The sequence below is a fragment of the Streptopelia decaocto genome (assembly GCF_964273445.1).
Source record: "Streptopelia decaocto genome assembly, chromosome: 2".
Taxonomy (NCBI): domain Eukaryota; kingdom Metazoa; phylum Chordata; class Aves; order Columbiformes; family Columbidae; genus Streptopelia; species Streptopelia decaocto.
The window spans coordinates 67,514,782-67,527,522 of record NC_138655.1 but is presented as its reverse complement, the minus strand read 5'-3'; the positions used below and the strand labels follow the sequence as shown (position 1 = coordinate 67,527,522).

Genomic DNA, 12,741 nt, shown 5'->3' with positions numbered 1-12,741 from the left:
TGTAAAGTAATACTTCAGACTTTTAATTTTTAATTAACTTCTATTATTTAACTCTCATTTTATTTTTAATTAACTTTTAATTTGCCTAGTCATAGACTCATAGATACCATGGAACAGCTAAGTCATCTACTTCATTTCTACAAATGAAGGAAAGTTTCCAATTGTTAATACTTCACAAAGGCCTTAGCAATTGCTTTTACGGTATTTGTTTGGGGTATTTTTGTTGGTGTTGTTTGTTTGTTTTTGGTTTTGTGTTTGTTTTGTTTGTTTGTTTTTCTGCTTATGTACATGATATGATAAAGTAATTGGGAAAGCAACATGGTGTCTACAGAATAAAAAAATAGCTATTATTTTAACTGAGTCTGGGAAACTGACTTTGGTGGTGTCAGAATATGGAAAAGTCACCTGTCAGTCAGCTAACCTCAGGGTGTACCACCTCAATCTGAGCACACACAGCTTTCCCAGCAGTAGTTCCCAAAGCCTCTCCCTCACCTGTCATTACTGAAGAGCTATTGTCCTGCATTCAGCAACCAATACAATAATTCCCATACACACAACCACAAAGCCAGGCAGTCATTAATATACACGAGCTGTAAGATTTATCCTCCAATTGACCGAAATACATCTCTACCTGTTGCGTATCAGGAATGTGACAGCCTCATTCCCTAGAACAGCTCTGAGGAGTTAAGCAAGCTGAGTCACAACTGCAAATGATTTTCCTAACTGTGCGATGGAGACAGTCACAGGAGACAGCAGTTGTCACATTCCTAGTGAACTGTGGAGGTTTAGAGAATAAAAAATTTCTGGAAGGCGTAACCTAGACATAAAATCAGAAGCTGAAAAGGTAAGTAGAGCCTGAGTCTTTTTTTCAGTTCTTAGTGTAAGGATTCTTCTTTCTATGTTATTTGGTCCTATTTTCACACCAAATCATTTTACATTCTAGTTACAATCTCCTTATCATGTTCCTCCCTTTTGTCTTGTGCCCACACAACATCTGTGGATGGGGAAGAAATAAAGAAAACACATACAATTACAGAACTAATATACACGGGCATTTTTAGTATTCCAGGACTGAATTTTTGGCCTGTCTAGCTTAAGTAGCAGTTGCGCACCTCAACCTTTGAAAAAAAAACTGTTTAAGTAGCACAACATTCATAAAGTCTGTAATGGAGGATATGAATCCTTTGCCAACAACAATTACACTACGGGCTGACATTATTTCAGCTTCTTATTTTGTCAGAGTCATAAATAAGCCTAAAATAAACACACATACCACCAGCTCTAGTCACCTTCCTCACGTCATCCAAATTACAGAAAGTTACTGAATCTGACCTTCTTCAGAACACCTCTGTAACAGTTTGTGGACATCAACTGAAAAATGGTACTTGGAAATGAAAGATTCAGTACTCCTGCCTAATGGAGAAACTGAGAAAAAGGCAATATTTTTCAAGACTATACAGCGAGTCGGTGGCAGACTACAATTACATCCAGAGCCTTCTCTGGATGTAGAGAATGTTAGGGATTGGAAGGGGCCTTGAAAGATCATCTAGTTCAATCCCCCCACTGGAGGAGGAACACCTAGATGAGGTTTCTTTCAAAAATCTATTAACACCACCAAATATGCTGTTCCAGTGATGGCCGTGAATACTCTATTCTTCTGAATGCTCCACCCACCCCAAGTATCACAAACTGACCGTTCAGATGACAACATGTGAATAATTTACAGATATATTAAACACCTCAATTCAAATTACTTCCCATGGCTTTAACCGTGAAACATTTTTTACTAATTATAAGCTGTTGAAATAGGCTGCTTAGTCAGCACTGTATAAAAACTTAAGACTTAGCCTAAAGGGGGAGATGAAAACATAGTAACTTGTGTCCCCATCTCTGCTGTACAGTAATCCTATCCTTAAATTTCACTCCATATTGCCGAAGTGCAGACCATATTTAACCAGACACCAGTCTGGCATGAGTAAATCTGCCCCCAAGTCCCACACACTACTGCATTCAACAAGTCAAGCTAGGGATCAACTGCTGCTTCTAGCTCTGCGAAGTGTACTGGCAGGTCTCTCTCTTCACCATCTGATGTTGCTCTTGGCAACTTGAGCCCTGGTTTGAACACACCCCCATTGATCCACCAGCACAATTTGTCTTGTACCAGAGAGCTGCCCCTTTTTTCTGAGGGCCTGGATGAACTGTCTGGGAGGCAATAAGACCAGCTGCCCATAATCTTTCCTAAAAAAAGGAGGTGGGACTGGAAATCACTGTATTTTCTGTACATACATACATGGTTTGCCTTAAAGGTATACCTAATAGCTACATTGACAACGTAACACAGGGGTTTACAGCATACAGGCCTTTTCTTCTGCTGGAACAAAATACACAGTACACACCTAAAAAGGTATACCACTAACTCTAATCCAAGGATTAGAGCTTTTAAAATTTCCAGTTGCTTAGACTACTTATTTGGCAAAGCATGTTAGAAGTGTAAAACTTTTCCAAATTTATCTGCTTAAATTTTATTCACACGCACAAGGTACAGGTAGTTCTTATTCCCAAGTGCCTGAATTTCAACCAAACATTTTGAAGTACAGAAAGTTTTCCACTACTTCAAGGTTCTTTCGTTTTGAGATGGCTTTTATGTTTTCAATCGGTCTCTCTATAGTTCGATGAAGCTAGCCATTTCTCTCCCGCTTTATTGCCATGAACTTGCTTGATGCCCCTTAAGATGGATGCATACAGTAACTAACCTGCCCCTCTCTCTTGTGAAAAGACAAACTGCCCAGCAGATGGGAACCAGTCAATAACTATTGCCTCTGGGTTGCTTAGCTACAGCTTTCCAGGCTAAGCTTCTCATTGTCCACCGAGCACCTGGTAAAAAAAAAAAAAAAAAAAAAAAAAAAAATTAATTCTAGAAGTAACTGCAATTTTTAAGTTGTAGGATTGTAACTGGGCAGAAAAGTTCTTCAAGTCACCATACTAACCAATGTTACAGGAACCTTGAACACAGCACCAAACCAGTTTCACCTCTTCTAAGTTGGGGATGCTCTCTCACAGTACTTTGGTAAGCTTGCGGCTGTAACTTGATAGCTGTCCAGAAGTTTACTTTGGTACCTTGTGTTGAGAACTTGTGGTCCACAGGAAGGTAGAACACTCCTGCCTCAAGCATAACCATATTCAAAGGCATGAAGAATGCCTTTGGGGACTGTAGCAATTTCGGCTGTCAAATGGTTATCCACAGATACCAGTTCATTAGAGTTTGCATTCAACAGTATGCTTGACTATGTGACCTCTGAGGCATCACTGTTTCCAGTCATTCTCCTCATACCTCTACTAGAAGAGAGCTGTTCCAAGCCGATACAAGAAAAGTCGTACTAAATAAAAATTAAAAAAAAGGATAATCCTAAAGCCTCATTGATTTATGTGAGTGAGCCTAAAGCTTTGCAGAAAATTAAGGCAAATTAGCTAGAATCTGAAATTACTATTTTATCTTGCTACACAAAATGGTTTGCACACTCCACCCAAAAGGCAGTGATTCCCAAGTACAGCATTTTATTTTGGGTTAAGGTTCAGAAAACTGTAGAATAGTAGGTACAACAGAAGCATCAGAAAGGACTTATCTGAAGTAAGAGGAGGCTAAGAACACTTCTGAAGATACTATGAAAGGTCAATATATCATTAAATGACTTTAAACACTAAAACTTTTTTTAGGTGTTGATTATGTTATGCTAATTAAAACAGCACCATCTCCCCTCAAAACCCGTAAGAAGCAAGGGTTATTTGCATTGGCATTATAGAAGCATTATGTAGGATTATATCTGTTGCAACTCTGCAGTTAATTTTTACCTCACCTATGAACCAAGACAAAAGCTAGTACATAATCTTTTAATGTCACACATTTATTTGCCACTTAAAAGCCCACCTGAATTTAAAAGTATTGGTTCTGTTATTACATCTTTCAACAAGTAGGGTTTAAAGAAAGATTCATTGTATATTGTAATAATGCACAATCAGCAACATTTATTTTCATTTTTCTTTAATTAAACACGAATGCAACCACAGTCTGATGATTCAGTTTTACTCTTACTAAATTAACAGTAAGGTCATCATCCAGGTGTTCCTGCTCCGGTGGGGGGATTGGACTAGATGATCTTTTGAGGTCCCTTCCAATCCCAAGACATTCTGTGATTCTGTGAGGTGACTGTAAGGCTTCACAGCTAAGACAACAAGAGGTTCTGAAAGTTAGAGCTTCCCATCTCAGTTCTCAGCATCCAAAATGTGAAGTTACAGCAAGGGCCGCCAAGATCTTAACTCGCTCTATGGAAGTGTTAAGATGAAACTTTGTCACCTACACCATCGTGCGACTGGTGTCCTCAGCAGTCAGCTCTCAGAAGTCACGGGGCAGCCAGGGGAGAGGGAGCGGTCCCGCTGGCAGGGGCACACACAGTGGGGATCCAGGCCCGACAGGCGAACACCGCATTCCTTCTCTCCCCTCCGGGGTCCCGCCGCGTCGCTCCCAACCGGGAGAGGTTCCTGGCCGCGGGGCTACAACTTCCGCTGCTTGTGCCGGGGGTTGGTCTTGCAGAGGACGTAGAGCCGGCCCCGCCGCCGGACGATGAAGCAGTCCTTGCAGTGCCTCTTCAGCGAGGTTTTCGTCTTCAGCCCCGCCACGAGCGGCAGCAGCGGCCCGGCCGGCAGCGGGACGGCCAGCAGGGCACGGGGGGCGGCCGCCCCGCAACACAGCAGCGGGACACGGCTCACCGGCGCGGGCAGCGCCGCCGCCCGCCACCACGGGGCCAGGGAACTGAAGGGCGAGCGGCCCAGCGGGCGGAGCGGCCCGGCGGCGGCCCTGGCCAGGAGGGACAGCATGCTCCGCACCCTGCGGGGAAAGCGCACCGGTGAAGACACCCGCCCCGCTTCCCGCGACCCCCCCGGCCGTTAACGGAAAGCGCCGGGCACGGACCAGCACCACCACAACCCCCACTCACCTTCCACAGCGTGGGCCCAACGGAAGAGCGCGAGGGGTGGGACAAGGGCTGTGCATGCGCCCGCCCGCCTCACCGGGGCTCACGTGGGCGGCTCAAGATGGCGGCGTCCGGCGCGACCTTCCGCCGTCTGCTGCTGCTGAGCCGCCCGCTGCTCTCCCGCCTGCCGGCGGCCGCCGCTCGGCCCTACGGCGTGCGGGCCTCCGACACCGGTGAGCTGGTGACGCACACGGGGCAGGTGAGCGCGGGGGGGCCTGCGGCAGGAGGAGAGTAGCGCGGGAGTCGGTGCTGCTCGGGGAGGGCGGGCGCGTCCAGGCCGCGGCTCCCGCTGTGCCGGCTCCTGCGGGAAGATGCTGCCGGGGCTGCGGGCGGCACGGCCGGTGTGCTTCGATATGTGCTGGGGAAGCTAATGCTCTTCCGTGATAGCTAGGCAAGAGCTATGGGCTATTTCAGAGGTAAGAATGTTCATTAGGAACAGGGTCGTTAGCCTTTACCAAGCCTTGTCGTCCCAATCCAACATGTGGCACAGCTGCAGAGTTGACAGGCAGGAGGAACCTGTGTGTTAGTGCCGTGGAACTTGTTTTTGTGTGTCATCTGGTGTAAAAGCTGAGCGTGAGGACGAGGGAGGCTCCTGTAGTGTTTTGCAGAGTGTGAGAGAGACATGGCTGGTGGGGAGGGTCTTGCTCTGGTTGCTGGACTCAAACATAAAGAAATATGAAACTTGAATTCCTGGTTTAGTTCACCTTCCAGATGGCAGTGTGGGATCAAGGAACAGCATTGTAAGTAGTAAGTCTTGTGTTTGTCTCTGTGGTCAGAGCTAAGGCTTCTGTTTCCTGGCTTTCAACACCCTCCCCCGACACATTTTATTTTCTGCTTTCCAACCTAAAGTTTATTTTCCTGTGTAAGAGGAATGGAAACTACTTTTCCTGTGCAGTGCAAACTTGTAAGATGATGGCAATTCTTGAAACTGAGGAAACTATTTGAACTATTAGTCTTGATGGTGCTGTAAGCCTTTGTCTTCTTTGTTTATTGTCATGGCTTTTTAAATAAGATCAATTTTATTTTATACTTCAGGTATATGATGAAAAGGATTACAGAAGAGTTAGATTTGTTGGACGACAAAAGGAGGTAATTAATTCTGCTTTTACTTACAGGAGAGGGGGTGGTCTGTGAGGTTTTTTTATACCTGATATTGATGTCTTCAACTTGATTGTCATTTTAAAAAAGAATGTCCAACAAATTAACCAAACCCCAAAACCACAACCAAAAACAACCAACCAAAAAAAGCCCTACGAAAACCAAACTGGTTTGGATTTTTTTTTTTTTTTTTTCCACTGTGGTAAATTTTTTTTTTTTTTTTTAATGGGTTATAGGAGCATCTTTGTGCCTCTCTACATTTGGCAAATTTGGAAAATTCAAGACTTGACCTACACCTCTTAAGTGCTTACAATAAGGCTGTGGAACTTGTAGGCATCTGAGCATTTTAAACTTGGACAACTTTTTGTTTTAAGCCTAAGTTTTTATGAAAATTTTAAGCATGTTTTTAGTGCCATTTATGGCCAGAAAAAAACACATAATTAAATGTTCTGCTAAATTGTACATCTGTGTGTCTCTTTAAATGTATGTTTTGAAGGTTAACTTGCTTCTGATTCTTGATCTTTACCCAAACTGAGTTTTTAGTTAGAGCACTTCATTTCCAGAGCCTGGGAAGCAATTGCTGAGTTATGTGATTTAACAAATAAAAATAAATTTTAGAGTATTCTGAAATAACAAAGCCTCAAAGGCAAAGTCTAGTAACACCAGCGTCACCCAGATGTCCTACTGTGAGGCTGTCTTGCAGGCCTGTTCCTGCTGCCTGTCAATGGAGTGGGTACATGAAATTTTGAGTCCTTTAGGACCAAGTTCTCTCTAATGATCAAGCGGCACAGCTCCATGAGGGATCTACTGGCCTTCGGGAAAGAAACAGAGTGTGTTTCAGCTAAATTGTATTCCTCAACGCCTGAACATATGATTAGTGTCTTAGTGTTAATGCTATAAATGTGTATCTACAGTGGAGGCATTAAATAAAAGGCATTGTACATCTTAAATGTAATTGTGTGTAATTATTGCCTTCCTAAATTAACCTGAACCAATTATGGTGATTCCTGAGTTTTCTTATTGAGTTTACCTCATTGTGTCACGGATACAATTCAACTCGTGCTGTGTGGCAAAAATGGGGATTCTACATGGGAAATAGTTAAATGAAAATGCCACTTAAAATGCTGAAGTAGTTTACTTCTGGGAGGGTAGTGGCAAAGGAGGTCTCTCCCAAATGTAATGCCTGGTTTTGTCCTGCTTCTGTAACTTTGTAGGAAAAGCTCCTTAAGCTTAATTCTCCATAGAGCACTAGTCCCTCTGATGTGCCTTTGCCCTCAGCTGATTTCAGACTCTGTGCTGAGGAGTACCCGATGTTTTCAGTTCAGCCCAGTTCCACCTTCTCCAAAAAAAGAATCATAGCATCATAGAATCATTTTAGTTAGAAGAGACCCTTAAGATCATCGAGTCAAACCATACTGTAACTCTAGCACTAAACAATGTCCCTAAGAGCCTCATCTGTGTGTCCTTTAAACACCTTCAGGGATGGTGACTCCACCACTTCCTGGGCAGCCTGTTCCAATGCTTGACAACCCTTTCTGTGAATAATTTTTTTCCTAATATCCAGTGTGAATCTCCCCTGGCACAACTTGAGGCCATTTCCTCTTGTCCTATCACTTGCTACTTGGGAGAAAAGACCAACCCCCTCCATGCTACAACCTCCTTTCAGGTAGTTGCAGACAGTGATAAGGTCTCCTCTCAGCCTCCTTTTCTCCAGGCTAAACAGCCCCAGTTCCCTCAGCTACTCCTCAAAAGACAAGCTTCAAGTCTGCTGAGCGATATTTAATGCTAGGTTTTGATTGTGAAATTGGAACAAAGTTTACATGTCAAACACCAAACGAGTCCTGATCTGTGCTTATTAAGGAGATCTCTCTCTGGGGGCTTTGCCATTATTCCCCAGCGTGTTTCTGCGGCTGGTATTAGAGTTTCACAGCCATGTTGGCTATCTGAATTTGTGTCTTGTTTCTGAAGCTAAAGCTTGCCTGCGAATTTGGTGACTCTTACTTTCTTGGCTGCTTCTTCTCTTCACCTTCAGTACACTCCAGGTGGTGGAGTCTGGCTTGTGACTGGCCCCATCCCGCCTCGGCAGCTTCCGTGTCTGGGGATGCAGGTGCCCTCAGTGAGGACATCTGGGACCATGTCTGGGTGCTGCACACAGCCTCCCCAGGCAGTGGCACAGCCCAGAGTACATGGCTATTGTCACCTCAGTTCTGCGAGCCTAATTGTCATTAAAATCCACGTGTTTTGGCTGAAATCATTGTTTCTGCACTGGATGTGCAGAACTGGGGGATTAATGGTCTCTGGCAAGGGCCTAAAGCAGGTAGCTGTAAGAAAACTGAGCATGGCAGCTGTTAAATTGCATCTGCCCAGCTTGCATCATCCTGCCCTTGCACAGCCCCTGAGGTACCACAGGACCTATTTTGACATCCTTGTTCTTGCCTTGGCTCTACCTGTTCTGTTGAGCTGGTGCAGCAGCTGAAGCTGTGAGGAGAACTGACCTCAGAGCTGGTCTGGTTTAAATGTAACAGCCTCCTTCCCTCTGGATGTTTGAACTGGGTCAATTCCAAGTTTGGATTTATCTCTCAGACCATGTACTGGCACAGGCGAGGAGGTGGAAAGAAGCAGCAATGGGATTGCCAAACTGGCACTATGGTCATGAAAAGAAGTGTTCATTGAATTATGCATTGGGGAAGGAGTTTTTGGATGTGCTGAGGGAAACAGCCACTTCCTGCTAACTACTACTGTGCTTTAATTGAAGGGACAGGATGAAACTGAAGCACTTTTTTTTTTTCCTCAGAGTTTTTCTCAGTCTTTTTTCTTTCTGGCATGTTTTCCCTCTGAGTTCCTAGATTCTTGTTTAATAGGCTAAACCACAAACAAGTTGTAGATGTACAGTGGATGAGAGGTTCTCCCTTCCTCTCCTCTCCCCACAAATACCTCAGTGCTTAAGAAATGTTTGGAAGAGTGGGGTTCTGCTTCTAATCTTGAAGCAGAGGTACATCGTGGTGTTGTCCCTCCTCCTTTAGCGTGAAATGAAGGGCACACAATTTTGAGTGTTACTAAAAGCAGCAGAAAAAATCCTTGTAGGTTGGCAAAGATAGTGTATGACTTGCAGACACACCTCAGGCAGTGTGGTTCTTGATGCTGCCAATTTGCTTCAATACTGAAAATTCATTTTTCATCAACTTTATTTAGCTATCATCTTTTTTTACATAAAGAAAATCCATTTGTTGGCAAAACTGGCTTTTCCACTGCTGTACCAAAAATGCAGCTTTTGGGCAGACTTAATTGGAGACTTGGTGAAGGATCCTAAGTTGTTGTGTACTAGAACTATCTTTTCCCTAAGAATCTCATTTTCATTCAAATACCAGCACATTTATGAACCTTATACACAGAGCAGTAGATAGTACCTTCTTTGGGCGTGCGTATTATTTTTTATTCTTGCGTGTATGACATTGCCTTTGAAAAAGCTGTCCCCTCCTGGAGCATGTTCCCCTGGCGGGGGGGTGGTTGTCTGCTCAGTGCTGGTGCAGGCTGGGTCAGAAGCTGGTGCAGACAAGGGAGGAAAGCACCATGGCTGGGCGCTGCGGGCCTGGCTGAGGCACACACTGCTGTGTTGCAGGCCTGTCCAGACGTGGGTGCCTTTGCCAGGCCATGTAGACGTGCTTGAGGAAAAAGATCGAGTTGTCAGTGAGGTGCATATTCAGGAAGTGTGTATAAGGTGGATTTATGGAGTGGCATAGTGACATTTACAGGTTTTTCTTTTTTCTAGTGCTGAACAATTTGCCTTTCTGACTGTTGTTATGCATCATGTTTGTGTTTTCTCAAGATTCCTGTGCAGTGATAGAATAAGGTGCATGGTGAGAGGCTCTGAATTACCAGCAATTGTTTTATCTCACTCCCGACCTTCCTTGTCCCGGTATTATTTCTGAGTTTATCAGCAGTGAGTCTTTTGCAGTTTTATCATGTATTTGCTAAAGCACAATACAGAGGCAGTGTCAGTTAAATATCTTCTGTTGTTGGCCACTTGTTCCTGCTCACCTCTCTGCTGAATCTGCTGAGGTCACATTGTAAACCCGAGCACCGATGTGGCCTGTGTATTGGAGGAAGTGGGTTACTTTTGCAGAGTTTACCATGCTTAGTACACTGATCTGGCTTATAGCACAGCCTAAGAGTTGGTGGAGGAGGTGGGAGGAAACCTGTGCAGGAACTTCTCAAGATAACTGTAGTGGAACTGCTTGGGGATGGGGTAAATAGCAATTGCTTTCTGTCTGAGTGGAGAAGGTATCTGAAAGCCTCATTTTTCTCTTACAGGTGAACAAGAATTTTGCAATTGATTTGATAGCAGAGCAGCCTGTGAGTGAAGTTGAAAGCAGAGTGATATCATGCGATGGTGGTGGTGGAGCTTTGGGACATCCTAAAGTATACATAAACTTGGTAATATCTTTGTTCTTAGTACAGCATGTTTTGCCTGTAAATTCTTGTAAGCTTATCTACTTTTTGGTATATTAGTTTAACAAAGTAAAAGGAATAACCACCTGAGATGCCCATTGTATTTGATACCTAATATAAAAGAAAGATTTCCAATTGGAATAGTTAGATGGTTTCCGTTTGAAGTTACAGAGATTTCTTTTCGAAATTGTCAGCTGTTTGCTAGGGCTTTTTTTTTTAAGGAAATCAACTGAAGTAATACGAACAAGTAGTTCCTTGAGAATAAAAAATAACATGCTTGCTGTGTTTTCAGACACATACTGTAATTGTTTAAATACCATCATGTAGATTGAGGATACATTTGCAGTATTCTTAGGAATACCCAGTTTCTTTTGAATCTTGCTAGTTTAAGGAAAAAGAAGAGTAAAGTGAGCAAACAAACTCCTCTTTCAGTCTTTGGGAATTGTCGTAGTTCTGAAGATTGAATGTTTCGGTCATGGGCAGAGAATCGGTGAAGGTTAAATGTAGTAGTATAAATGACAGTAGTGGTAGTTCCAGTGTATTCTTATTCTAGAGAGTAAAAATATTGAGGCTACTGTCATATGACCTTGGTGGAATCCACGATGACCTGTTGCTTAGGTACCGTTCTCAGGCAGACCCTGACTGCTGATATCTTAAAATCTTTGTTTGCTCACCTAAATGTTGACATTTACTTAATACCCAAAAGAATGGTGGGACAGAGCTGGTGTCCTTTAGTGTCAGTGTTATTGTGACTCCTAACTATAATGACAAACATTTGTATCTTAAACAAAGTAAGCACTTTATAGTGATTCATTTTACATTTTTCAAAGACAAGTGCTCAGAGGTTCTAATTCATAGTACTTAGGACTCTTGTGTTCTTCAGTCTCAAGTTGACTTCTGTAGCACACTGCTGATCAGTTGCATTTAGGTTGATTTGTTTGACCTGCACCATGCTCTTCTTGAAGGATGCTTTAGCTTATGTGAATTTTGAGATCTTTTTGTGTTAACAATCAAATTGCAAGACATCTGTGGTTCAGGTCTTGAAAGCTACTGTCTGCAAACAGAGAACAGTATTAGACCAGCTTGTTTCCCTTAGCCCTGACAATTGAAATCCAGGCTTTCGGGTGTGGAGGGTAGTCTGGATTTTTCACTTCTAATCCTCTGTTAAGTAAGGGGAACCATGACTTGACTTTGTTTCATGACTGCAAATAATTACGTTGCTAAACAAAAGAAGATTCCTGAGTGTTTACCTGTCTTGTCTTTTGTCGTGTTAAGAAGAATTACCACAACAGCTCGCAATCAGTCACACTTCTAAATTTAAAAAATGTACGTATCTTTTGGAGAGAAGAATAAAATTTTACACAGTAGTAACTGCTATTTTTCTCCAAAATGCTTTCCTTTAGAATTTCTCCCCAAATCCTACTGAAATTTCCCCCTGCCTGCAACTAACTGTTGACAGCTGATATTACTGGCTAAAATTCCTGTCTAGATATAATTTAGAAATGCCCAATCCTATTCCGTATTAAAATAATTATGAAATTATCTTACTTCCAGTGTTTAAAATAAAGTTAAACTCTGTACTTCAGCTATATTGACCCATTTTAATGTGGTACATGTAAATAAGAGAAAATTTGTAGTTTCTGAAGTTTATAAAGTGAAACCAGCAGCTTTTGTATTTTTGCAGGACAAAGAAACAAAGACCGGAACATGTGGCTACTGTGGACTTCAGTTTAAACAGAAACATCACTGAAAGATCATCCCTGCATGCTTGCAGATTTCTGTTCAGATGTCAACATTTAACTATAAATAAACAATCTTTAGAAACCCAAGATTAGTGTTTGTGTTTATCTTAACTATGGGAAGTCCAGTCTGTACCTTTTTAAAACCTAGTTTGTCAAGTATGTGAGAGCCGAATGGTATTACAATGTCTGCTTTGTACTTAATTTGTTTTTTATGGGACAAATGTCCTGCCTTGTTTGGCAGACCTCTTGCAGGCTTGGAAGGTTCCCTTGGCTGCATCATAGGTTTGGTTTGTACTGGGTGGATTTGTATTCTCTTCAACACTGAATTGGATGTAAATGTTTACTGGGGGATTAATTATCCAAGGTGTTTGTCTTTTGTCATTGCTTGACACACTAATTTATTCATGGCCCAGTGTATATAGCTA

General features: G+C 42.7%; 2 protein-coding genes across 2 annotated transcripts; one reads left to right on the top strand and one right to left on the bottom strand.

The window, feature by feature from the left end:
- Window positions 1-3,883: 3,883 nt before the first annotated feature.
- On the bottom strand, window positions 3,884-5,054 carry MRPL36 (mitochondrial ribosomal protein L36). Its single transcript, XM_082045450.1, has 2 exons — window positions 4,992-5,054; window positions 3,884-4,882 (listed from the first exon to the last, which is right to left on the bottom strand). Exons 1-2 carry the CDS (start codon window positions 5,045-5,047, stop codon window positions 4,549-4,551), a joined length of 390 nt encoding a protein of 129 aa, XP_081901576.1. The 5' UTR covers window positions 5,048-5,054; the 3' UTR covers window positions 3,884-4,548.
- Window positions 5,055-5,088: 34 nt separating this feature from the next.
- Window positions 5,089-12,403, top strand: NDUFS6 (NADH:ubiquinone oxidoreductase subunit S6; the record flags this gene model as incomplete). Its single annotated transcript, XM_082045451.1, has 4 exons — window positions 5,089-5,226; window positions 6,063-6,116; window positions 10,437-10,559; window positions 12,259-12,403. The coding sequence occupies 4 exons, from the start codon at window positions 5,089-5,091 to the stop codon at window positions 12,322-12,324; spliced, it is 381 nt and encodes a 126-aa protein (XP_081901577.1). The 3' UTR covers window positions 12,325-12,403.
- Between the last annotated feature and the right edge of the window lie 338 nt (window positions 12,404-12,741).

Excerpts from the sequence above, each read along its gene's own strand:
- MRPL36 (XM_082045450.1), bottom strand. The coding sequence starts at position 5,047 with ATGCACAGCCCTTGTCCCACCCCTCGCGCTCTTCCGTTGGGCCCACGC. Across the intron at positions 4,883-4,991 it reads TTGGGCCCACGCTGTGGAAG|GGTGCGGAGCATGCTGTCCC; the intron begins GTGAGTGGGGGT and ends CTTTCCCCGCAG.